Source organism: Ochotona curzoniae, unplaced genomic scaffold (genome assembly GCF_017591425.1).
Source record: "Ochotona curzoniae isolate NIBS_2020 unplaced genomic scaffold, NIBS_Ocur_1.0 scaffold_2453, whole genome shotgun sequence".
Lineage (NCBI taxonomy): Eukaryota > Metazoa > Chordata > Mammalia > Lagomorpha > Ochotonidae > Ochotona > Ochotona curzoniae.
In genome coordinates, this window is record NW_024467094.1 from 29,908,862 (window position 1) to 29,934,802 (window position 25,941).

At 54.1% G+C, this 25,941-nt stretch overlaps 1 protein-coding gene across 1 annotated transcript in view; it reads right to left on the reverse strand.

Moving 5' to 3' along the window:
* SRCIN1 (SRC kinase signaling inhibitor 1) overlaps positions 1 to 5,144 on the reverse strand; it is a 54,939-nt gene extending 49,795 nt beyond the window's left edge. Inside the window, exon 1 of the mRNA XM_041000954.1 lies at positions 4,902 to 5,144. Coding sequence (XP_040856888.1) covers positions 4,902 to 4,923 — 22 coding nt within the window. The 5' untranslated portion in view covers positions 4,924 to 5,144. The remainder of the gene's footprint in view (positions 1 to 4,901) is intronic.
* Between the last annotated feature and the right edge of the window lie 20,797 nt (positions 5,145 to 25,941).

The window sequence follows — 25,941 nt, forward strand, 5'->3', positions numbered from 1 at the left end:
GAGTGGGCAGCACCCCTCCCTCTGTGACGAGGTCCCTGATCTTTGCAGGGGCGTGGGCACTCACCCTCAAGACTGAGCAAGGCAGCGAATAACCTAGTCTGTTAGCGACCACCTCCCAGCCCTCAGACACACAGCCGAGCACGGAGCACCGCGGCCTCTGGGGAGGAGCACAGGCAGCAGGACCTGTCACAGGTTCTGAGAAAGGGCTGAAGGCAAGGGAGGAACTCTGGCAACAGCTAAGCTTCTGCATGTAGCAGGTGCACAGGCCCTGGGAAGGGGTGAAGGAGACCCCACAAGCCTCTGTGCCTGCTGCACACTCTGTCCCAGCTACACACACACACACACACCCCATACCATACCTCTTGGCTTCCCTGTCTGGCCCTTTGAGAGCAGAAAGGAGAGGAAAGCTGCCTGGCCTATGCCCCCCTATTCCCACCCTCTGCTGTGCCCCAAGCAGGATTGGCTCCCCCTACCCCTGCAGGCACAGCTCTGGCCTCAGCTCTCACCCTCTGGAGAATCCCAGCACTGCCAGCCTGGGCCAATGGGCAAGGGGAGGCAGGATGGTGGGTGGGACTCCCGGCTGGGTGTGGGCGTCACCCTCTGCTCTAGAAGCAGGCACCATTAATATATGCAAAGCATATGCAAATAGCCCAGAAGAGAGACAGGACAACGATATTGTCGCTGGAATGTCAGAGGAGATCTTGGAGACCATCTATCCCCAACCCCCTCATTTCACAGGTGAGGAAAGAGGCAAACTGGGAAGGGACTTGCTCAAGGTCACACAGGTTGTGGGGCACTCAGGGGATCCGAGGGACGCACTTGTTCTGCTGCCAGCTGGTCCTTCTGAGGCAGGGAGGGACATCATGGCCAGTGGGCCAGGGGCAGGCCCCAGAGACCCAATGGGAGGTAGAGTAGAGGCTTGGAGCCCTCTCTTCCTGCTAGGGGCAGCATGGGTGAGGCAGCCAGAGGCCCCAGGCAGTAGCCAACAAGAAGCCCACCCATTCTGGAGGTGGAGGTGGAAACCCAGAGGGCAGAAGGAGAACTGGAGTGCCTGGGGTGGGAGCAGGGAGAGCCCAATGTCAGGGCAAGGTGCCCGCTGTGGTGTGGGGAGAGGGAGGCTCCGCACACGCCCTGCTAAGTACTCAGCCAGCCCCGTCTGCCTCTGATCACCGTGGCACCTGACAGCCAGACCATAATAGTCAGCCTAGGCCCAGCCCTTCCAAGGCAGCGGCTGTCACTCAACATGAGCCCCCTTTCCCCCACCTTCTAGCAGGCCCAATGGGGAGGGGGCAGGCAGAGGGAGACCGGGGGTGGGGGGCAAGAAGGGCAGAGCGGAGAAACTGGAAGGTAGGGAAAGAGGAGACCAGGGTGAAGGAAGCAGGTTGGGAGAGATGGAATGGCAAGGCAAAGGGGCGGTGGCGGTGTGCTGTGGGTCTGAGAGGGGGCAGTGGCAGAGCGTGGCTGCCCCCCGCCCCACCGTGCTGGGTACAAGAGCCCTGAGCCCAGGTTCTAGGTTGTCTGGCCAAGGTTGAGTCCAGGGCCCTGCTGGGTGGTCGCCCACCTCCCCAGCAACTCCCCTGGCTGCCAGGAAATCATTCCTCCCTTTTTCTCTGCCTCTCTCTCCCTCCTTCCCTCCCCCTATTCCTCCCTCCCTGGGGGCAGGCAGGCGCTGCTTCCCAGCCAAATCCAAAGCCTTCATCTTTGCTTTTCAGAGCCTGGAATGAAAGAAGGGGAAGCGAGTGCAGCCCTCAAACCCGCTGACGGCCAGATTTTTATTATCTTTGCTCGAATGGGCCCCAGGAAGCCAACAAGGGATTCTTCAAAGAGCGGTTGAGTGCTTCACTGATGTCTGCACAGGCCCACCCTCAGCAGGCACCCAGGGCTGGGGGCCGGGGCACAACCCATCCCCCACTGCCTACCCACCCTACCCAGCCGGACCCTGGGACCCCTCAGCCACACCGCATACCCAGGTAGGGGCCACCAGGTCAGGGGACCAAGGCCCAACAGCTCGCTGGGCCTCAAAGGCAATGTGTGGCCCTCTCTGGGTCTTGAGGGCATAGCAAGGAAGGAAACAGAGCTCCTTGCCAGGGCTTGGAGAGACAAGTGCCTCAGATTCCTCGAAAGATCAGCTCCGCTGGCAAGCCTTGGATCCTCCTCCCAGTTGCCCACCTCCACAGTACCCAGGGGTCCACTCAGCTGCTTTCCAGTTCCCTTCTGCAGGTCCTGCCTGGCCACAGCTGCCTCCTCCTATGCCCCAGACCCCTGTTCAGGATGGAGAGACCCCTTAAAGCCCAAGTCCAGCTCCCTTGGTTCAAATCCTCAGCTCTGTCTCCCTTCTTTCTGCAAGACCTGACCTGCAGTGGGGGAGGGGAATCTGAGTAGACCAGGTACTTTGAAAAGCCCAGTCCCTCCAGTAGACGGCATCAAGGCTGGCACTGGGCAGACAGCAGGCGGGCCACCCCTACCTCCCCCCGCCAGCTCCAACCACACTGTTGGGATCAATGCCCACAGCCGAAGAAGGAATCAATGGTTCTAATTAAACCCTTTTTACAGAGCGGGACCCTGGCCAGAGGAGGTGGGGGGGGGGAGAGACGGAGTGAGCGAGCATCAGCAGGTCCAATCCTATCGCCAACCTGGTACCCTGCACATCTTTGAGAAACCTGGAATCCGGCCAGAAGTGGGCCATGGAGACCCCAGATCCCCTGCACTGGACAAGGAGGCAAAGAGCAGGGCAGGGCGAAAGCTTGAGATGGGGCCGGCTTCCAAGGGGCATGGTCTAGGTCCTCCTACCACCATGGAGTGGCCATCCCCTGCCCCCAGCACTGCCTGCAGACCCCTGTGCATGCCTCTTCCTGCGATGGAGCCAGAGTGGGCTTGCCAGCCCCGTCTCCATCCCAGCCCTGAGGGTCATCGCAGAGAACCAGCCGTCACAGAAAGGGAGCTAGGAATGAGGAGGGGCACCGGACAAAGACCCTCTTGTCCCCAGGGCAATGTGGCAGGGAGCCAGGGCAATGCCTTTGCACTTGCTGCCAGTGGTGCCTGGGAGCCAAGGCAGGCTGGGTGGGGAGCAGCCGAGGGAGGGCTGTCTTGCTCTTGAAGCTCTCCCTCCAGGGATGCCAGAGCCCTATTCCCATCCCTTACTTCTGCACCAAAAGGGTAGCTGCCTGCCCCAAGAACTCTGAGCTCGCCTGAAGATGCCTCTCTGGGTGAATCCCTGGCTCGGAGCAGCCCCAGCAGCAACCAGCAGCCCGTACCCTGAGTGCATTTTCCTGCCACACACACACACACACACACACACACACACAGCCGGCCAGAGACTGCCCCCCCCCCCCCAGCCTCGCTGGGCTTTCTCACAGGGACAGCTTCCTCCACATGCATCAACACTGGGACTCAGACCTGGAGAGAGACTGAGGCATGGAGTTGGAGAGCGGAGTTCAAGGTCATGCAGACCCAGATAGAGTCCAGAGCAAGCTACCCAGGGCTGCCCCGGAAAGTGCTCAGACCCACCCACCCAAAGGACCACGGAGACCCCCAGACACGGACTCTCCACCCACGCGCTTCTAGCAGACAGGCGCTTCCACATCTCCTTTGGAAAGACTGCAGCCAGACACCCCCAGCCCAGGGCAGCCCACACCCCTAAAGTCGGGCCAACACCCCCCCACACACACACACACAAGATTTGAGGGGAGAAGCTGAGAAACACACTCGCGCTCCTGCTCACCTGGCTCCCCGCGGCCCCCAGCGTCCCTCGCGCCAGCCTCCTCCCGGGGAGAGCGGGCTCTGCCCTCCGCGGTCCTCTCCCACCAGGCCAGGGCAAAGCGCCGGAGGCACTGCCAGGGCTGCATGGGGCGGCGGGGGGCGGGGGGGCGCGCACTTGCAGCCGCTCTCGCCCCGCCGGGCCCTGCCAGCCGAGCTGCGGAGGCACCCGGCCGGCCCCCTCGGCTTCCACCAGCATCCTGCTGCCCCCACCGACAGGACTCGGAGCTGGCCCCGGGAGCTTCTGACGTAGCAAGGGGGGGAGCGTGGGAGCGGGGGGGGGCACGCGCGTCCCCTCCCCAGCCCCGCCCACTGCCCCTCAGTCTCCTGCAGCCCCGACCGCCTCACTCACCCCAGACTCCCTCCCCGGAGGGGGGGCGCCCTCCCGTGCCCTCTGGCCTCCGCAGGGGGAGGGCTCCGGATCACATGGGCCCTGCCCAGCCCCTCCCCCTCGGGGCCCTCCCCGCCACCCCGCGAGCGGGACGCTGGTCCCCAGTTTCGGCAACTGCTGCTGAGGCTCGCAGGTCCCCAGGGCCGGAGTCTCCGGTGCCAGGGGTGTGTGGAGCGCAGGCTGGTCTCCTGGCAACACCGCCAAGCCCAGCGCGCACGCCTCCCCTGCGTCCCTCAGGGGGTTCGGGGGGCAGAGCAGAGGCCCGAGCAGCCACCCCAGTGCCTCCCCGGCACCCCGTTCTAGGGGCTGGACAGAGAGACAGAGAGAGGAAGGCCTCTGGGCTCCTCTCACTACTCCATCCCCCGCCTCTGCGTCTCCCTCGGCCTCCACCTCGCAGCGACCACTCCCCACCATCCACCCCTGCTGCTTCTTCTCCCACCCCTCCCCCTCCACACCAAGCCCTTCCCGTTTTCACCCCGCTGGCCCCCTTCCCCGGGCACCATGAGGCCCTCCCCACCCAGTACCCTAGCCTGTCCATCCCTGTCCCCTTCCCGGTGCCAGCTCCCGTCGGAGGTCCTGCTCCCGAGCCGGGCGCTCGGCGCACCCCTGCCCCCACACACCTGCGCCCCGAGCATCCCTCGCCCCGCCGGCCGCCGCCCCCGCCCCCGGCCGAGGGGAAAACACACAAAGAAAACAGAAATACCTTCCACTTAAGCATGGAGGCACATTAGGGAGGAGAGAGACAGGGACATGCCTTGGGACGGAGCGTTCCCCATCGGGCGGGGGCACGGGGGGCGGGGGCCCCGGGCCGGCCTGCCTGGCGCTCGCCCTCTCGCCGCCGCCTCGCGGGCTCCTCTCTCGGCCCCAGCCCCGGGGCGCGGTGCCAGGCGGGCGGGCCGGGGGCGCGGGCCCCGCCGGGGTGGACCAGCTGGGAGGGCGCCGGCGACCGGGCGTGTGGGTGCGCGCGCGCGCGGGCGTGTCACCGAGTGTGCGAGAGCGAATGAGTGTGTGTGTGTGTGAGAGAGAGAGAGTGTGTGAGAGAGGGAGTGCGCGCGCGGCCCGGCGCGGGTGTGTCACTGCGGGCGGGGGCGCGCGGCGCGGGCACGCGCGTGTGGCCGGGTGGTACAAAGGGCCGCCTGGGGTGGCGGGGAGCGGGGGAGGGGAGGGGCGCCGCGCCTGCTCGCGCCCTCCGGCAGAGGCGCGGGAGCCCGCGGCGCGCGGCCGGGCGGGGCTGCGGGGCGCGCTCACGCCCTCCTGCCCACTCCACCTGCCGCTCCGACCCCAAGCGCTCGTGCAAATCCATCGACCAGGGGGGCCGGCCTCCGAGGAGGCTCTGAGGGAAGAGGGGCAGCTGGAGGCGGGGACGCGGCGGGGGGCCTCCTAGACGCCCCCACCCAGCCCGGGCGGGATGGAGAAGCGCTCGGGCCGGGCCGGGCCGGGGAGGCATGGGGGGGGGGCACGCTTCAGCCAAGGTGACCTCGGAGAGCTCCGCCGCCCAGGACAGGGAGAGTCCAGGCCTTCCTCGGCGTCGGCCTGTGCGCCCCCAGGCCCGCTCGCCTTCCTCTTCCCTCCTCACCCCTCTTCCAGGCTCATCCCGCACCCGATTCTCCGGCGCCCCCTTCTGGGCGGCTTCCCGGGCCCTCCTGCAGGTGTCTGCGAGCGCTGCAGGGGCGCGTGCTGGGAGTGAGGGGACGCTCCTCTCTCAAGAGGGACCCCGAAGTAGGACGCAGCGGCCAGCGCGGCGTCTCACATCTCGCTGGGCGGCGCCACTGCCGCACTGGCCTGCACCTCCTCTCCCCCACTTTGGTTGGCCTCCTTACCTGTTCGTTCCGTAGCCTTCTCCAGTTCCAGCCGAAACCCACGCTGACTTGCTTCTGGCTTCGGCCACCGCCTGCTTCCCGCCCGCCTTGTTGGCGGAATGGTTTCTTCTTTCCCAGGCCCAAATGTGGGCTGAGCTCCTCGACCCTTTTATTTACCCCCTGGCATTCCTCAAGCTGATCTAAGCAAGCAGGGTATGGAACATCTCCCTGTAGACTGGCAGGCAGAAAGAGTCCAACAGAGGAGACCCCACCCCAAGTAACGCAACAGGCAAACCGGTTTCCCCACTTGCTGTACTACCTGGTTGGAGCCTTAATCTGGGCTCTCCCACTTTCCTGCCTGTACCAGGCCTGCCCCTGAACCAGTTACAAATTCAGCTTAGGGGCAAGGTCCCAGATGCCCCATGGAGATCAATGTCCAGTTGCAGTAACTGAGGTGGCAGGGCCAGGGCTGGAGGAGGAGGCCCTGCCCTGCGCCTGTGGCCAGCTCAGGAGGCCAGCCAAGAGCTGTTACTGGGACACACTGTCTGGGCACACGACCCCAGCAGTCAGCACCCCGACTTCTCCCCTCCTGGGCCAGCTGCCTCTCCCGCTGCCAACTGGATGGCGCCCATCTTTTGGCCTCTGAGCACACAGTGGGCAGCTGTCCAGCTCCCTGCCTGGCTGTCTGCCCAGGACGAGCATGGAAGGCAGCAGGCCTGTGTAGGGGAGGGGTCCGGGCCCATAGGGCCAGTTTCACCCCAGCTACACGGCACCATGCCTTGAGCTTCTTGGAGCTGCAGTCTGGGTGCACCTGCGCCTCCCTGGGTAATTCCCTCCCCCAACTCAACTACATAGGACCTTCTGCCCGTAAACTCCTTCCAACTCAGCTGCCTTCTGCCTCCTTCATTTTGTGCCCACCTAAGGGGAAGAAAGTCAGTAAGTGCTTTACCCATAATCCTTCACTGAAGCCAGCCAGTAAACACAGGTGAGCGTTTTCAGCCCTTTTGGGGGATAAAGTAGCTGACACTCTGACAGGTATAGACAACTGCCCACTCTAAGAGCAGCAAAGGTGGAATTCAAACCCAGATCTGCGTGAGGGCAGCGTCTTCTATGCCATCACCAATCCATCATCTCTTAGCCCCCCATGGGCTGCCCAAAGCAGGGACAACACGCAGTCTCCTAACCATGTGCTCCAAAGGAAGCTGGGACCAGGAATGTGGCCAAGAGTTAAGACTGGCGGTGATGTAGGTGAAGGAGCCTGGGCATTCTTCCCCAGGGCACGCTTGAAGCCATGCTTGTGCCATCACCAGCTCTCTGTCCTGACCCGAGCAGCCACTGGAATGGGCTGGGGTGGGGGGGAAGCCCTCAAGGACTGGGAACAGTTCCAAAGGTGTCAGCGGGACAAAGCATCCAGTGTTGGCACCCTTACAGGAGCCCCTGCATCCGTGAGGTGCCACGGTCAGGGTCAGATTCAGGCTCAGGCTGTTTTTCATTTGTGCTGCTCATGTGAGCTTGAACATTCTGGTCACTTCCACAGCTGTGAGCTTGTTGGACTCGCTCTCATCTTTAACTCTACAAAGATGTGCTACCTACACACTGCCCCTCTGCCCCCCGCCCAGGATGACTGACCCCTGTGGGTCCATGGGCAGGGGTTGACAAGGCTCCTGGACAGAAGCAAAGACCCTAAGCCCCATGCTGAACTAGAGGGTGGCTGGCTTGGCGCAATCACACTTTCCTGGCTCTGCTCGATCCTGCTGGGTGCCACTGCCCTGGGAAGGTGGGTGCCTGCCACCTGCCTTCCCATCAAGTCATCAGAGGATGCATCTCCCCATCAGAGCAATACAGGTGTGACTTCTCCAGCTGAGAGACGAGAATTGCTCCTGTAAGCTGGCATGATGCCCGGGCACAACTGGTGCGCCAGCTGCCTCCACCTGAGATGCCTCAGGTGCCAGCCTGCCACCACCCTCATTGGTGGAGAGGTGGGGCTCTTCAGCCTTGTCCCTTCCTCGGAGGAGGAAATGCCCACAGAAGCCGGGGGTCGCACTTGGGCAAGTACTTGGGGGATAAGGCACAGGGCGGGCAGAGGGGTGTGTGAACCCCTGGTGTGTGGGGGGAGGCAGGAGGTGTTGGGGAAATGATAAAGTGGGCATCCCAGCCAGGATACCCTGGAGCTCTCCTCACCTTCCCTCGCCCCCAGGGTCTTTGCCGGGCACTCAGGTCCTGAGCTCCCTGCAGACAAGCCACACTCCACCAAGGATGGAGCGGTCACGGTGGACCCCCTGTTTTGGATTTCTTCTTGCTCTGGGGAAGAGGCCAGGGGCAGTGATTGGGCAGAAGCACAGTGGATGGGCAAAGACCGAGAGGAGAGAGGAGGCTGCTTACCCTGGGCCCCAGCCCTGCATCTAGGCTCCGACCACAGCGTCCTCTCCTAGGGCCCCTAAACCACTCCGCTCACATTCAACGCTCTCCCAATCCTCCCACCCACTCCACAGGGGACAAGTGAGTGGCAGGCCATTTCAAAAGACCCCGGGGGTCCCTATGGCCCCTCCCCTGCTTGTTATTGTAATGAATGCTAATGGAGCTCAATAATTGATGTCCTCATTAGCACATCAAACCCTGGCTCTGAAGAATAGGCGGAATGGAAGGGGTTTCTCCAGGCTCTTGAACCAAAACCAGCCCCCTCCCAGAACAGCATCTTGGCGGTTCCCTAGGGGAGGAGTGCTGGGGGCAGTGCCCGGGTCTCCCCAGCTCAGGGGCACTTTCTGAGCCAGAGCCGCCAGCCTTCCTTGTTAGGTGGGCGGGGTTGGACCAAACGCATCTTCCTCATTGATGCAGGGCTCCCCCTGCTGGCAGGGCTGTGACTCTGAAACTGGCTGGAAGAGCAGAGTTCCCAGGGGGAGCTGCCACTCTATCCCCAAGCTCCTGATTCACTACATCGAGACAAGGCCTGAGAATCTGCATTTCTAGTAAGTTTCCAAGTGATACCACAGCCGGGTGAAAGACACTAGGTGAAGTCCGTCTCCCTGATTTTCCAGCTTGAGGCATCCTTGGCTGGTGCAACGGGGTCTGGCACAGGGAGTGTCCGGAGGGCTTTGGGGCGTGGGTGAATACATCTCATCCCACTGCTAGGCTGGTCCCTGCCATCGAAAGTATCAAGCATCACCAGGCAGCTCAGGCAACCCAGGGCCTTGATACTGAGCCACAGGATGGCCCCGCACCCCTACTGGATGCCTGTGCCCCTGGTGGTGCCAGGTCAAGGGAACGGGCGGTGGAAAGCCCCGCCTCTTTGGGGACCTAGGTGGGGAGGGGAGCTCAAGCCAAGGGCAACCTGGAAGCCAGCAGAATAGCAGGAAGCAGAAAAAGGGAAGGTTAGAAACAGAGGGAGAGGATAGACCCAAGAAAGAGAAAAAGGGGAAGGGGGCGGCGTAAAGCAACCTGTGTCCATCTGCCTAGGAGGACATGGTGGGAACACAGGCCCAGCTCCCAGGATCACACCCAGCCTGGCTTGGAGGTTTCAGATTTCATCCTGCTCTTCAACAGGGAGAGGCCCTCTTCTCCCACCCCAGCTAGCTGTCTGCCCAGGCCTGCCATACAGCCTGCTAAACCTGTGGAGGGTGGACCACGGGTGGGTGGATGCAGCAGGCACCGATGATTTAGGTTGCTAGGTAGCTAGGTAGCTGCCTGCCTCTTCCCAAGGTCATGGCAGCAACTGTTGAGTGACGGAAGACCATAAGCACCCAGTGCTAGTGTCCATGTGAGTCAGCGCAGCCCCTGTGGGAAACACCCTGGCAGTTTCTGTGACATAAAATACCTATCTGGGGGGTCCTTGGGCCTGCCTGCATGGTGTGTACCGGGTCTGTGCGCCCTGGGGGTCGGGGGTCCAGCAAAGCTCTGGTCACCTGGCCCAGGTCCTGGGGTCCACCTGTGAGAACTGGTCCTCCTTAGTGGAAAAGACGGAACAGTGAATGGTAGGCCCTGATGCACAGGAAGGATATGGCAGTCCGTTGGGACCTGCAGAGGACATCTGGTATCATAGCAGAGGAAGAATAGAACAAATTAGACAACTACTCCAGCCAAAGAATGACAGTGAATATCTGGCTGAATGGAGACTGTAGGTTGACTGTGTCAGCCAATGGCCATTGGAAGAGATTTCCTCATGCTTGGATCAGCGAGTTAGAGAGCATTTCAGAATTATTGAAGCCACCTGGACAGAACCCTTGGCGCAGGTGCCACCTCGGGACCCTGAGCTGATATTGGGTAGCCGTTCCCCATCCCTGGGTCCTGCCCAGTTGGGAGGCTGGGTATGGCTTCTCTCATTATCTCCTCCCTTCCCCTAGAAACAGGAAGAAGAAATAGAAAATTTGGAAACAATGATCACACCCATTTTTCCCTAACCCTTGATTCTTCACAGTGTGATCAATTATGTAAACATCAAAAAAAAATGCCCGTCTGATCCCACAGCCCAGGGCCCTGTGGTGGCTGCCTGTGGGGGACCACTAAACCCTGAGAAGGAATGGGCACGGATTCCTGAAGTCGGGGCTTCCTTGGAGGGTGAGGAGGATGTTTTAGTGCTGGGCGGAGGCGGTAGCTGGCCCGGGTCATGAGCATGCTGAATATGCCGGAGTTGTTGGCATACTAAGGGTCACTTTCATGTCCCATGCATTTCTCCTCAATCAAAACAGCAGAGGGACCCCAGGTAGTGATGCCACTCTGAGTCTTTTTTAAACAGCCAGCAGAGGGGCAGGAGTTGGATGCAGCAGTTCCCATGGCTCTCAGAAGGTCCCTATCCCAACTGCAGCACCTGGATGTCAGTCCTGACCACCCCCACCCCGCACTCCTTAAGGCTTCCTGCTGGCGAGCGCCCAGCTGACTCTCTGCCAAGCACCAGGGGTGGAGACCGGGGTCACTGTGGACATTTGGGAGATTGAACCAGATGGACACTTTTTCTCTCTTGCTTTCAAAGAAAATCCAGGAGGCAAGCTAATCCCCTGCCCTGTGGTACCAGCATCCCATATTGGCATTGGTTTGTGTCCTGGCTACTATACTTCCCATCGGGCTCCCTGCTTATAGTGGAGGATGGCTCAGGTCCTTGGGAAACTGCACCCACATGGCAGATCAGGAAAAGGCTCCTGGCTTTGGATCAGCACAGCTCTGGCCATTGCGGCCCTTCAGGGAGTGAACCAGCTGATGGAACACTTGATTTCTCTGTGACTCCTTCTTTCTCTATAAATCTGCCTTTCCAATAATAACAATAATAATAAATCCTTAAAGCTGGTAAGTATTAGAGAGGATTGATTGGAACATTATGCAAAGATGTAGTTTTTATGTCAGTTAAAACCAAATGAAGAGGGATGTAGTGATGAAGGTGAGCCTGCCAGGGGATTCCTGGAGTTGGCCCATCTGAGACTCTCGAAACAGAAGCTGGTGTCTACGGGGGTCACATCCTTGCCTAACACCCCCGGGGGGCACAGTGCATCTGCTACGAGGACTGGGCAGGTGCTCGTACGGAGCCCAGGATGCTGCTCCTGGCGCCCACTCCTGGGAGCCTGCCTCCTGGGCTCCCCCTTCCCAAGCAGGTGGCAGACATGTGTGATCAGCCCAGGAGCTCAGCTCCTGGCTTCAGTCTCCAGTGGAAAATCTTCCTCTATGTCTGTCTTCCTCTGTATATTGGACTTTCCAATAAAAATAAATAATCTTTTTTAAAAAGAAAGAGAATAAAATGAACAGAAAGTAAGTATAAGAAACTATTATAATGATTTGACATCACATTGGGGTACAGGGTCATTTTTCCTGTATTTTTAAAAAAGATTTATTTATTTTTATTGCAAAATCAGGTATACAAAGAGGAGGAAAGACAGAGAGGAAGATCTTCCCTCCGATGATTCACTCCCCCAAGTGACCACAATCACCAGAACTATGCAGATCCGAAGCCAGGAGCCTCTTCCAGGTCTCCCACGTGGGTGCAGGATTCTAAGGCTTTGGGCTGTTTTGGACTGCTTTCCCAGGTCACAGGAAGGGAAGGGAAGGGAAGGGAAGGGAAGGGAAGGGAAGGGAAGGGAAGGGAAGGGAAGGGAAGGGAAGGGAAGGGAAGGGAAGGGAAGGGAAGGGAAAGGAGACTTCCGGGATTAGAACCGGTCTCCATATGAGATTCTAGTGCATTCAAGGCGAGGACTTTAATTGCTAGGCTACCGCGCTGGGCTCTTTTTTGCTGTGGATTTTTTTTTTGGGGGGGGTTGCATTGTCAGTTGGAAAATGATTTTACATAGTTGAAGTGGCATTTGGCTTACTAGTTAGGATGCTGGCTGATCTGTCCATGTCCCACACTGGGGCTCCCAGGTTTGAGTCCTGGTTCTAGCTCAAGTCTCAGCTTCTTGCCACTGCAGGCCCTGGGAGGCAGCAGGTGTGAGTAGTGGAGTCCCTGAGCACAGCACCAGCAATGATGCAGTGCCCCCAGGAGCCATCCATAGCAAGGGAGAGACCTTAGCTCTCAGTAGATACCATTTGCCCTTCCAGGTCCTAGAGGGCCTCCTGCAGCATCCACACGCAGGTGCACCTGCTAGTTCCTGTCATGCTGCGTGCTCCCACCATGGGATTGCTCCCTCTGTGCCTGCTGATATCTGACTCCAGCTTCAAGGCCCAGCTCAAATTCCTTTCCTCTGTAAGGTCCTCCCAGACTCCACCCTCCCCTCCTCTGCCCCAACCCGTTCTGCAGAGACTCCCTCCCTCTCTCTGCTGTTAGGGGATAGAGCTTTGCTTCTCTCAGTCTCCTGTGGCGTCTCATGAGCACCCAGCGCAGTGCTGCATGGGCTCTGGGCCATCTGCTGTCCCGCTGGGACCCCTCCACAGCCACCTGTTGCCTGTGCTTCCCCCAGTGAGGCCTGCTGACCATCCCTGCCTTCTGGCGGTGTGACTTTTTTAGTAGACATTGCTGGCATGTGAACTGCAATCAATGTATCAAGAACCATCAAAAAAATAATCAGATTGTCTCTACTTTTTTTTTTTAGTAGAAAATTCTATTTGCATGTGATAAGTGATCTAAAACTCAAAAAGCTCAAAAAGGGCTGGTGCTATGGTGTAACGTGCCAAGCCTTCACTGCAGCATCTAATGATACATTTGAGTCCTGGCTATTCCGCTTCCTACCTAGCTCCATACTACTGGCAGTGGGAGACGGCTCAAGTGCTGTGGGCCCTACATCCACACTGGAGACCTGGAAGAAACTCTTGCCTCCTGGCCTTAGACTGGCTCAGTTCCAGCCTTGACAGTCATTTGGGGAGTGAACCAACAGATGGAAGGTCTCCCTCTGTCTTTCTACAAATCTTTTTTTAAAAAGATTTATACTTAAAAAAAAAAGATTTATTTATTTTTATGAGAAAGGCAGATTTACAAACAGAAGGAGAGACAGAAAGATCTTTCATCCGCTGGTTCACTCTCCAGATGGCTGCAATAACTGGAGCTGAACTGATCCAAAGCTAGGAGCCCGGAGCCCCTTCTGGGTCTCCTTTGTGGATGCAGAGACCCAAGGTTTTGGGCCATTCTCTGCTGCTTTCACAGGCCATAAGCAGGGAGCTGGATGGGAAGTGAAGCAGCCAGGAAATGAACCAGCATCCATAGAAGATGCCAGCTATTGGAGATGGAGGATTAGCGAGTTGAGCCAACACACCAGCTCCTAAAATTTATTTATTTATTTATTTATTAAAGTGCAAAAGGGAATATATGTGCTCCAGGCTTGGATGCAGACGGCCTGGTTTAATCCACAGCCCCGTGACTCCTGCCAGCTCCAGGCAATTCCTATGCGTTGTCTCACTCACTGGGCTTCACCCACCCATGTGTGGCAGGGAAAGCTGGAGGTTGCTTCACCAGCAGAACAGGGGATGGGGCCCTGTTGATGGCCAGTCTGGCTGCCCCCAGTGCAGGGGCTATCCTGGTAACTATGAGTTCCCACCACGGGCAGATCTCAGGAGCCAAGTAGCTGCCACCAGAGGACAGGCCAAAGATGTGCTCGGTGTATGCGTCATTGCTGCTGCTTCTGCCTGGCTTCCTCACTTTTCCCCCACTGCATCTCCATGTCTTTCTTGTGCTGTGCCAGTTGGAGACACAGAGGGCAGAGAGCAGGCTCCATAGCATCTAAAACTGGGTGACGGCTCTGAGAGACAGGGGGAAGGAGTTCAGCATGGGAAGGGAGATGTTAACACAGCAGCCCCCTGTTGTGTGAGAATCAGGATCTGTCTTGGATGGGGAAGTCAAGTCCCAGCCAGAACTGAGGGCGGAGGCCCAGCTGGACCAGCTGAGAGGCAGAGGCCCGGGACAGGAACCATGTGAGCTGCCCACGGAGAGTGTGGCCTCAGACGGGGGTGGAGGGGGCAGGCTGAGAACTGGGTGAACAAGGCAGAGTTCAGCATGGCACAATCACCCCACAATCACACCTCAGAGGCAGGCAAAAAAAGGATTGAGATATTGCTGACGAGCAAACTGAACCCAAAGAGATTAAGAAACTGGTTGGGGTGGCATTGTGGGTCAAGCCATTGCCTGCAATGCTAGCATTCCATAGATTCACAGTGCAAATCTCGGTTCCTCCACCTCTGATCCTGCTCCCTGAAAGTGTGCTTATAAAGTAGCAAAGAATGAGTTAAGTATTTGGACCCCTGCACCCACATGGGAGACCTGGATGGAGTTTCAAGTTCTCTCTCTCTGTGGCTTTCTGTCTCTTTTTCTTTGTTGCTCTAGCTTTCAAACAAATAAATCTTAAGAAAACAAGGAGACAGGAAATTTGAGCTGGGGCTTGAGCTCAGGCCACCTTCCTCAGTTCCTCCATCAGCTTCCCCAGCCCCCTGAGCCATCCCCGCCCCAACCACACTTGTTGCAGAATGGGGTGGAGCCTGCTGGGGGACCCATGCCAGTCCCTCTACCGTCTAGCCAGTGAGCTGGGGAGGGAGGCAGTGGGATCAGGTCCCAAACTCCCCTCTCGCTTGTCCTCAGCCATCTCTGCCTCAGACTCTCGTGATAGGAAAGTAGGCCAGTTTGGAATATGTCACGGATATTTTCAACATCCCCATCTGTACTACAGCTTCGTGCACAGCCAAGCAGGGTGGAATCCCAGCCTGCCGGCTGTGGAAGGATACACCTGCTACCTGTGGAGCCCACATGGGGGCTGGGGCTGGGCCCAAGGACCCCGGAGGGCACTCTGGGCAAGCACCCCGCAGCTCAGACAGGGCAGGGCTATTTTCCTCGAGGAACCGGAGTGGGTGGTGGACAGTTGGGGGTTGTGCCCAGTAGCCACTGCCCTAGGACAGTGTACCTGTCTAGCGGAGGCTGGGACAACACTGGGGAAGGGGGCTGGGAGCCTAAGAGGTAGTTGGCTTGCTGTGATTGGAGTTGGGGCTTGACAGGAGAGAGGAGTTTTGCTAGGTGGGGAAGAGAAGAAAGTGATTTCCAGCCTAGGAAAAAAAGGTTGGACAGGCTGGGGCCCTGTTGGAGTGGGCAAGGCCTGCAGGACACAGGGAGGGGCAGCAGGAGGTGCTGGGCAGGGTGGTGCTAGAACAGTTCAGAAGCTAGACTGGCCCTGTAGGTGCCCACAAGGGTGACCTGAGCTGCAATACATGGCTGTGTGTGGGACAAAGTGGCCGTCCTTGGCTGGCAGGAAGTAGGGTCCACCAGTGGTCAGCCAGCTGGCCAGGCCCAAGGCCAAGGAGGGCATTGCATTTCAAGAGATTAGTCTGGGCCTGGCGCAGTAGCCTAGTGGCCAAAGTCCTCACCTTGCATACTCCAGGATCCCATAAGAGCACTGGTTCTATTCCCAGGAGCCCTACTTCCCATCCAGCTCCCTGCTTGTGGCCTAGGAGGGCAGTCAAGGATGGTAATGCCTTGGGACCCTGTTCCCCATGGGAGATCCAGAAGAAGCTCCTGGCTTCAGATCGGTGCACCTCTGGATATTGTGGCCACTTGGGGAGTGAATTATCGGATGGAAGATCTTTTCTCTGTCTCTCCTCCTCTCTGTATATCTGACTTTCCAATAAAAATAAATAATTTTTTTTTAAAAAGAAGATTATTCTGGAAGCCAGAGTTGTGGCCCCAGTTGTGAGTTAAGCCACTGTTTGTGACACAAGCTTTCTATAGCAGAGTTCCAGTTTAAGTCTTGGGTGCTTCAATTTCAATCCTGCCCTCTGCTAATGTGATCTGAAAAAAAAAAAAAAAAAGGTGGAAGATGGATGTGCCAAGGACTCAAGCCTCTGCCATTCCTGTGGACTTAGGAGTGAAGCTCCTAGTTCCTGGCTTCAGGCTGGCCAAGCCCCGGCCATTGTGCCCATCTGGGGACTGAACCGGGAGACAGAAGATAGCTCTCATTTGCTCTCTCAATGCTCTGCCTTCTGAATAAATGAATTTATCTTTAAAGAAAGAGAGGAAGACTCTTCATTTATTAAGCACCTGTGGTGGGCGTGTGACACCATGGCCTCATTTAGACCTTACAAATCCAAGAGGAACATGAACTTCCCCCTCTAACTGAGGCAGAAGTCAACTTCACCCGGGTCCCCCAGTTTGCAGGTGGAGTGGACCACACCGCTCACCTCTTTGTCCCTCTGTGTCCTGAACCTGGCCTCCAGAGTCCCCGCTCACAGCCCTGTGAACACCTGCATCCGGACAAAGAAATCTAGACTCCGACTTATGAGGACACGTGCACGAGTTGGCTCTTTAAAAATAAAATAAATCTTAAAAGGAAAAAAAACAGGGCCCGGCGGCATAGCCTAGCAGCTAAAGTCCTCATCTTGAACACGCCAGGATCCCATATGGGCGCCTGTTCTAATCCCAGCAGCTCCACTTCCCATCCAGCTCCCTACCGATGGCCTGGGGACCCTGCACCTGTGTGGGAGACCTGGAAGAGGTTCCTGGTTCCTGGCTTCGGATCGGCGCAGTACCGGCCGTTGCGTTCACTTGGGGAGTGAATCATTGGATGGAAGACCTTCCTCTCTGTCTCTCCTCCTCTCTGTATATCTGACTTTGTAATGAAAAAATAAATAAATCTTTAAGCAAACAAAAGCAAATAACTTCTTTTTATTAGAAAGTCAGATTTGCAGAGAGAAGGAGAGACAGAGAGGAAAATCTTCCATAAGTTGGCGCATTCCCCAGAGCAGAGATTTGAAGCCAGGAGCCAGGAGTTTGGGACACGAACTGGTACTCATATGGGATACCAGAACATGCAAGGTGAGGATTTTAGCCACTAGGCTACCATGTCAAGCCCCCTTTTTGTTTTAAGATTTACTTATTATTATTGGAAAGGCAGATCAGATTTGTGGAGAGAAGGAAGAGACAGAGAGAAAGATCTTCCATCTGCTGCTTCACTCCCCAAGTGGCCTTAATGGCTTCACTGATTCAGAACCAGCAGCTCCTTCCAGGTCCCCCATGGGGTGCAGGGTCCCAAGGCTTGACTGCCCTCCAAGGCCACAAGCAGGGAGCTGGATGGGAAGTGGGGTCGCCAGGATTAGAACCAGTGCCCAAATGGGATCCCAGAGCATGCAAGGCGTGGACTTTAGCCACTAGGCTACTGAGCTGGGTCTGGATGCTCCATTTCTGATCCAACTCTCTATGTGTATGCCTAGGAAACCAGCAGAAAACAAGTCAGGTACATGGGTCTCTGTACCCACGTGGGAGACACAGATGATGCCCCTGGCTTTGACCTGGCCGTTGCGATCATTTGAACCACTGGATGAGGAATCTCTGTGTAATCCTGTCTTTCAAATAAATCTTTTTTTTCTTTTCCTTCCTTTTTTTTTTTTTTTCCCTTGAGGCTGACATCTGCATGGGGCTGGTATAGTGGAGTGGCACAGCAGGCTTATCAGCCCTGTAAAACCAACATCCCATATGGTCATCAACTCATGTCCCGGGTGCCCCACTTTCCATCCAGCTCTCTCATTATGGACTGGGAAAACAACTGAGGATGTCTCAAGTCCTTGGGCCCCTGGACCCAACATGGGCGACCCAGATGGAGACTCCTGACTCCCAATTTCAGATCAGCTCAGCTCTAGTTGTTGCCATTTGGGAATGAACCAGGGGATGGAAGATCTGTCTCTCCTCTCTGTTAGATCTGCCTTTCCAAGAAAAGTAAATAAATCTTTAAAACAAAACAGTCATTTGCATGATTCAGAACCCAAATCATACTCAAATCCCAGCCTGGAGGAGAAGGAGTCAGGCCCAGAGCCCTTCCTGCACCTCAATATTTTGCCTTCCTCCCTAAGCACTTAGCCCTTTTGTTCCCCAGTTTCTTCACCTGTAAACAGATCTGGGAGGATTAGTGAGAGCAGAGATAAGAATGAGTCACTTGGCGAAAGTGTCTGGCTCTCCGACTCTCAGCCGGTGGTTCTTGGGTCCCTGCTAGGAGGCAGACCGTCTTCCCAGTGGCATGTTGTAACCAGAAAGAAAACCCAGCCCCTGCTCTTCTGCAGTAGACCTGAGAATAAGAACTGAGAGACCCCAGCGACTGCTCCCACAGGCTCCCACTCCCCTCACCCCACCCCAGGTGGGGACACTTGAGCAAGTCTCTGTGGCAGAAAACAGGTGCACAGAGGGGAGGTGCCTCCCTTGCACAGCGTGGCCGCCATGGGCTCCAATTGTGCAACACCAGCAAAGAGCTCTCAGGCTCCTGGTTGAGCTCTAGCTGGGCCTGACCCAGCAGCACAGCAGCTTGGATTCAGTGATGGCAGGTGTGCACTGCTCTTCCGGTTCCCTCTTTCTGTGGTGCCCACAGCTTCCGTTCCTTGTCCCATTGTATACTAATAGCTATGCGGTAAATCACCCACACCACCCAGACCCAGATCCAGCTCTGAATCTGATGTTTTGTTTTGTTTTGTTTTTAAACAGGTAGACAGAAAGAGAGCGAAAGAAAGAGCATGCATTTCTACCTGCTGGCCCAGGTGGAACTGACTGCAACAACTGGGACTGAACAAGGTCTTGAACTCAATCTAGCAGGAGGCTGGAGCTTCCTCTGGGTCTCCCACGTGGGTGCAGGAGGCCCAAGAACCTAGGCCATCCTCTGCTGCTTTCCCTGGTCATTAGCAGGGAGCCGAACTGGAAGTGGAACAACTGGGACTTGAACCAGCACCCATATGGGGTGCCAATGCTGTAGGTGAGGCTTAACATCCTTCTTAACAACATCAGGTATAGAATTTTACAACACCATGAAGTTAAATAACATGTTACTAGATATGAGAGTCTCCGTTACACAGTTACTATACATCCCCTTAAATGAAAAGCCACAAAACAAAATCAACAGCAGGAAGAAAAAAGAAATTAACAACACCACGAAGTTAAATAACATGCTACTGAATGACTAATACATCACTGAAGAAATGAAAAACAAGAACCTTCTTAAAGAAAATGATGCTACTGTATGATCTATGAGTCATTGAAGAATTTAATCAGAAGAAAGTGTTTGAAGAGATGAAACTATCAACAACAGCAAAAAATCAAAATCCATGAGATACAGTTTCTGCTGATCTTTTTGGTGAAATGTGTCTCCTGCAGGCAACAAATAAATGGGTTTCGTTATTTAATCCAGTCTACTAATCTATGACCTTTGACTGAGTTTAAGTCATTTACATTCGGGGTTAATATGAATGGGTGGTAATTTGGTCCTGTCATTTTAGCAACGGGTTGTTCATTGATTTAGTCTTCTGTTATTTTACAGGGATGTTCTTCACATTGCCTTTAGTTTTGGTAGGTGTTATTCCTCTTTGTCAAGAGAATATCTTTGTAGGGCAGGTTTGGGAGAGGCAATTCTTGTAACTTTTCTTTACTGTGGAAGAATTTTATTTCCCTTTCAAAGATAAAGGAAAGCTTTGCTGAGCATGTTATCCTAGGCTGACAATTTTTGCTTTTAGATTCTGGAATATGTCACTCCATTCTCTTCTGGCCTGTAGAGCTTCCTGTGAGAGGTCTCCTCTGAGTTTAATTGGCATTCTTTTATATGCCAATTGATTCTTTTCACATGCACATTTAAGGATCTTTTGCTTATGTTCGATTGAAGAGAGCTTGATTATCATGTGTTGTGGTGAAGATCACTTTTGATCAACCTTTTTGGGAATTCTGTGCCCTTCCTGGATGTTGTTTCCCAATTCTTTCTCTAAGTTAGGGAAAGTTTCCCTTATTATTTCATTGAATACACCTTTAATGCCACTTTCTCTTTCTGTACCTTCTGGGAGTCCCATAACGCTTATATTTGGCCTTTTAATAGTGTCTTTCAATTCTTGATTTTTTTTTAGCTTGACCCAGCTCTGCTTCCAGTTTATTTGTTTCCTCCTGGTGACAGGAAATATCTCCCAATTCTGAGATTCTTTCTTCTACCTCCTTTTTATTTTGGAGACTCGCCACTGAACTTTTAATTTGCTCCACTGTGTTCTTAATTTCTGCTGTATCAGCTTTCATTTGATTCATTTCCTGTGTGACATATTCCTTAAATTCCTTGAATGCCTGCTTTACATGCTTTTCGTTGTTCATAAGAAACTTTACAACAAGTGTTTTGAATTCTGTATCCCCCATTTTCTTGATGTCTTCCTCAGTTAACTCTGAGGTTGGCAAAGGCTTTTTCTCCTTTGCAAGGGAGTCTTCGTTAATACTCATTGTTCCTTTGTCTCTTCTTTTGCTCTTGGTCATTGTACTTCTGGTTAGCAGAGTCTTCTCCTTGAGAGAAGGTTTCTAAGGTTTCTAAGGAGCAGGTTTGTAAGCTGTGTCACCCACAGGTCTACAGTTCAATTTTACTTATTGTAGTTGGTACACAACTCTTTGTTTGCAGTCAGTGTGCCATTCCCTCCAGCGAATTCTAGGTCTGGGTTCTTATGTTAGATTTCTACCATGGTCTTTGTAGCCCAGCTCCTGGCTCGCCACTCTCCACCTCCTGTGATACTGTGCTGAGGCTGCACCGTTGTCTGTACAGCCTTTCCCCCATTTCCGGTTGGAGCAGGTCCCAGGACTAGGGAGACACCAGGAATCCTTTACAGCCAGGTTATTGCTGGTGGTAATCTTGCAGGAACCTGTTGGCCGTTAGGTCTGAGTGAGAGAGGAGTTAGAGTGGGTAGTAGGCAGTTAGGGTATTCTGGTCCCCAAGTAAAAGAGAATTTCCCCACCATGTCTTGGATTCACCAGAGCACAGCATATCAATTCCCCACATGAAGTATCGTATCGGCCATTACCTCGGCCATTGTGGGAGGGCCTCAGGCTGATCTCTTTATCATTGAAAGGAGAGCAGGAAGAAGTAATACACATCTGCCTAAGGCCTGGAATGTCCTATGTCTGGTATCTCTGTGACCTTTTGTCCCAAGGCCAGGAACCACGGAAACTAGGAATTTTCTTTGTTTATGGAGAAACATCTTTGAGGGAAACCTTTAAAAGGTGCATTCCCCACCATTGATTTGGGTTTTGGGTTCTTCTTTTCCTGCCACTATGGCAGAGGGTTATTCTTGTCCTCCTGCCCCTATGGCAGAGGACTAGGGTTCTTTTCCTCCTGCCACTATGGCAGAGCACTGGGTCCTTTTCCTCCTGCCACTATGGCAGGGGGTGAGGGTCCTTTCTATCTCAAAACCCCCTCCCGTCGCTAGGACGGGAGTTTCTCTTCTCAGCTTTTCTAATAAATCTTGCATTAAAACTAAACTGTGTCCACACGAAAATTCTTCTTTCTTGCAAGACAAGAATTTGAGGTTGCTGCCATACTCGGAGTCAAAAATCCTGCAACATGAGGACCATCAGGACCTATTTTGACCCCTATGATGCCATAGTCGGTATTATTTTCCTGTAGGACCAGTGCAATGCCCCAGGAAGGCAGCAAAGGCTGGCTCAAGCACTTGGACCCTGCACCCATGTGGGATATCCAAGAGAGACTCCTGGCCCCTGGCTTCAGACCAGTTCAGTTCTGACTGGTTCACTCTCCAAATGCCTACAACAGCCAGACCTAGGGTAGGCCAAAATCAGAAGCAGGAAACACTCCAGGTGTCCCATGAGGGTGGCAGGAGTGAACTGCTGCCTCCCAGGTCTGTATCAGCAAGAAGCCAGAGTCACAAGTCAGGGCTGGGTATGAAGCCTGTGGACTCGGTCTGGTGCAGGCATCCTGAGTGGTATCTTAACTGGTAAGCTAAACATTAGGAAATGTTGCCACAAACCCATATACCAGACGCAGCGAGTCACACAAGAGGTCTTTATTCCAGTGAGAAAGATGACCACAGGGAACATGCTTTTACAGCAAGGGGCCACAAGGGATTGGAGGATAGGGCCATAGGCGGATATGGGGCCACAAGGTTCCAGTGGATTGGTGGAGAACAGGGCTACAATGTTCAGGTATCTAAAATGGTCCCAGAACAGAGACTCTAAGATGGATTATGTCAATCAGTGGATTCTTCAATGACCTCGTTGTGCTTGGAATGGTGAGATTGGCAGCAATTCATAACTGTTGAACTATCAAAACCACCTGAGCAAGAATCTCGGAGCATGCCCCACATCAGGGACCTGGGGCGGGTGGGAGATTGGGAGGGGCTTCTCCCTTAATATTCCCCTTTACCTCAGATACATGAAGGAAACAATGTGGAAATGATAATCTTACCCACTTTCCTGTAGCCCTTGAACCTTTGTGCCCTAATTAACTATGTAAAGATTGTCAAAAATAAAATAAAATGGTGCCGGGTCTGAGATGGCATGAGCCTTGTTGATCTGGGTGACGGTCAAGTGACTCTTCACACCAGATACTTGCCTGAATTTTTTTTTTTTTTGAAGATTTATTTGTGTTTGAGAAGCATCTTTTTTTAAAACTTTTAAATAGATGTGTTTTATTTATTGGGAAGCCATTGGGTGATGGATGGGGGTGGGGGAGGACTTTGAAAAAAAGTACTCCCAAGTGGGTGGCATGACATGCATTCAGATGGTGGCTTCTTCTTCTTTGAGGAGTCCCCAAGAACCAAACTTTTTCCTTTGCTCTCTCTACTTTCTCGGACTCTTTGATTCCTGCAATAGGATGCTGTAGCTAAGGACGCAGTTTCCTTAGTTTTGACATCTGTCTTGGCCCATGGGATGTTAAAAGGCAGATTTCCAGAGACAGGGAGAGAGACCTTCCATCTGGTGGTTCATTCCCCAAATGGCCACAATGCCAGAGCTGACCCAATCCAAAGCCAGGTCTCTCATGTGGGTGCAGGATCATCCTCCGCTGCTTTCCCTGGACCATTAGCAAGGAGTTGGACCCAAAGTAGAGAAGTCAGGACTCCCACATGAAGTGCTAACACATGGCATCACGACACCAGCTCCTGGAATGTACTTGTTAAACATGTGTGAATATCACACACTTAGCAGACCCTAAAAGGAAGGAATCGCTTTCCTCTGCCCCACTCGCCACCCTAGCTTCCCCCTCTCTGTGCACTGGCTTTGCCTCTTCTTCCTGCTTCAGGCTCACGCAGCCAGAAAAATGGACACCTTGCACGCCTTCCTCCCACACATTTTCTCATTCAGTTTTCCCTTCTAAGATCTCTCTCAATCGCCACCTCCCACCTCATAGGAATTTAGCACATGATAAAAACAGCAAAGAAAAGGGAACAGGGCTGAAACATGTTCCAACCATCTATGAAAAATAAATATATTCTATCCATACATAAAAAACAAATCCCAGATGGACTAAATATCCAAGTATAAAGAATAAAACCATAAAAACTCCTGAAGGAAATATAGCAGGATTTAAAATATACACATATATAATTTGGGGATAGAGGAAACCTTTCTAAAACCTACAATTCATAAACCATTACACAAACCTCAAAAGGTTGGCTACAGAGAAAGGCACCATCAAGTTAAAATTTGAATGCCTGACTGGGAACGTCACAGCATTCAGGGCACGGACAGGGTGAATTAGCAGCCCTCATATACTGAAAGCTCATGGAAACAGTAGGAAAAAGTGAGGCAGATCCAAGCAAATGAGAAAATGGCAGTAATGAAAACGAAAACATATACAGAATGAATGCAAAAAGCTAATACACAGATGGAAAAAACTGCTCACACACACTGGTGTCAGAGAAATGCAAATTAAAATCATAATAACATATCATTTTGTCCATTACATTAGCAAAACAAAAGACCACCTAATATTTCTTGTAGATTCCGAGTAGAGAAAATGGCACGACTATTATCTTGGAGGCAACCTGTCTGTGTTCGTCAGCGTTCAAGAAGGTCTCTAAGAAAGCTTTGCCACCTTCCACGGCATTTTGCTTCCGTTCTCTCAGCCCCAGCCCTCCCTCCTTTCACCGATCTCCCAGCTGCCCACTCCATGCCCCAGGAGAACCACCCACCAGCTCTCTGGCAGGCGGTCCTGGAGGGGACTGCGCCCCAGCCCCAGCCCGCTCGCTATGTGAGTTACACTCCTCCAGCCAGTCTCACACATCCACATTTTGGGCTATTTGACTGGTTTAGGGCAAGTCGTACAACAGGAAGAACCATCAAAGCAGAGATCGTCCCGTAGCTCATTCCAATCTTGTGGGAAAGAAAAGCAGGTGGAGGCCGCCATGTTGACGCTCCACGGGAGAGTTCCCGTGCCAACGAAGCTGAAACACGCAAGCCGAGAGCTGGTGAGAGATGTCGAGGTGAAAGTTGGGGCACCCAGACCGAGCTGTGGCGGAAGTCAAATTCCCTAAGAATTCACTGACCTGTGTCCTTAAAGCCCTCTCTTCATTTTTTCTCTGAAGCCAATTTGAATTGCATTTTTGCATCTTGCAAATGGAATCCAAATAGTCAAGCTGTCCTTGAAACTGTTCCCCCGGGTGCCGGGTGTTTAGCCCAGCACTTAAGACACCAGGATGTGCCCACATCCCATATCGAGTACTCAGATTCGGTGCCCAGCTCCAGCTCCTGACCCACAGTCCTGCTATTGCAGACCCTGGGAGGCATGGAGGATGGTTCAAGTCATTGGGTTTCACTGTGTGGGAGAGCTGAACTGACGGATGGCAGTGCTGTCTCTGTGTGTGCGCCGCTCAAGTTATTTTGTAAAAATGGACACAGCTGTAGTCAAGGGTAGAAAACAATTCATAAAACCGTAGAAGTGTGATTCTATTTTAAGTTTGCAAGTGTATGCCTTGGCATAAAAGGAAATCCGGAAGGACAGGTGCGTTCTGAGCAGTATCCGCCTGAAGGGGTGGTGAGGCGAGCCAGGGGAGCGTCCTTACAGCGCTGCACAGCTCCAGGGTCTGACTTCCCCCAAAGTGTGAGATCAGCCTTCGGACACAGCCACACAGCACCTGTTCCAGGCAAACTCCGTGATAGGACAGGGGTACCGCATTCAACAGAGCAGGCAAATCCCTGCTCTCCTGCTGGGGAGACATGGCAGCTTGTGTTTCTTTGTTTTTTAAGATTTTTTTTTTTTAATTGGAAAGTCAGATTTACAGAGAGAAAGATCTTCCATCCACTGGTTTACTTCTCAAGTGGCCAGAGCTAAGCTAATCCAAAGCCAGTTGCCGGGAGTTTCCTCCGGGTCTTCCACTCAAGTACAGAGTCCCAAGGCCTTGAACAGTCCTCGACTGCTTTCCCAGGCCACTAGCAAGGAGCTGGAAAGGAAGTGGAGCAGCTGGGACATGAACTGGTGCCCATATAGGAACCAGCAGATGCATGGTGAGGATCTAGCCATTAGGCTACCACTCTGAACCCAAGATATCAGTGTTTTAAAAAATAATATCTAGGAAGAGAATGACTACCACTCCTGGCTTTCACTGTGCCAGCATCAAAGCAGGTGAGTGTCACTGCAGAAATGTACAAAGGTTCTGGCCTGGGCAGTGACTGAACCGGCTAATCCTCTATCTGAAGCAGCAGCATCCCATCTCAGCACTGCTTAGAGACACAGCTGCTCCACTTCTGATCCAGCTGCCTGTTTGTAGCCTGGACAAACAGTGGAGAATGGCCCAAGTGTGTGGCCCCTGGCACCCACAGGCGAGACCCAGACGGACCTCCATGCTCCTGGCTTGGGCCTGGCGCGCTCTTGATCTTGTGGGCAT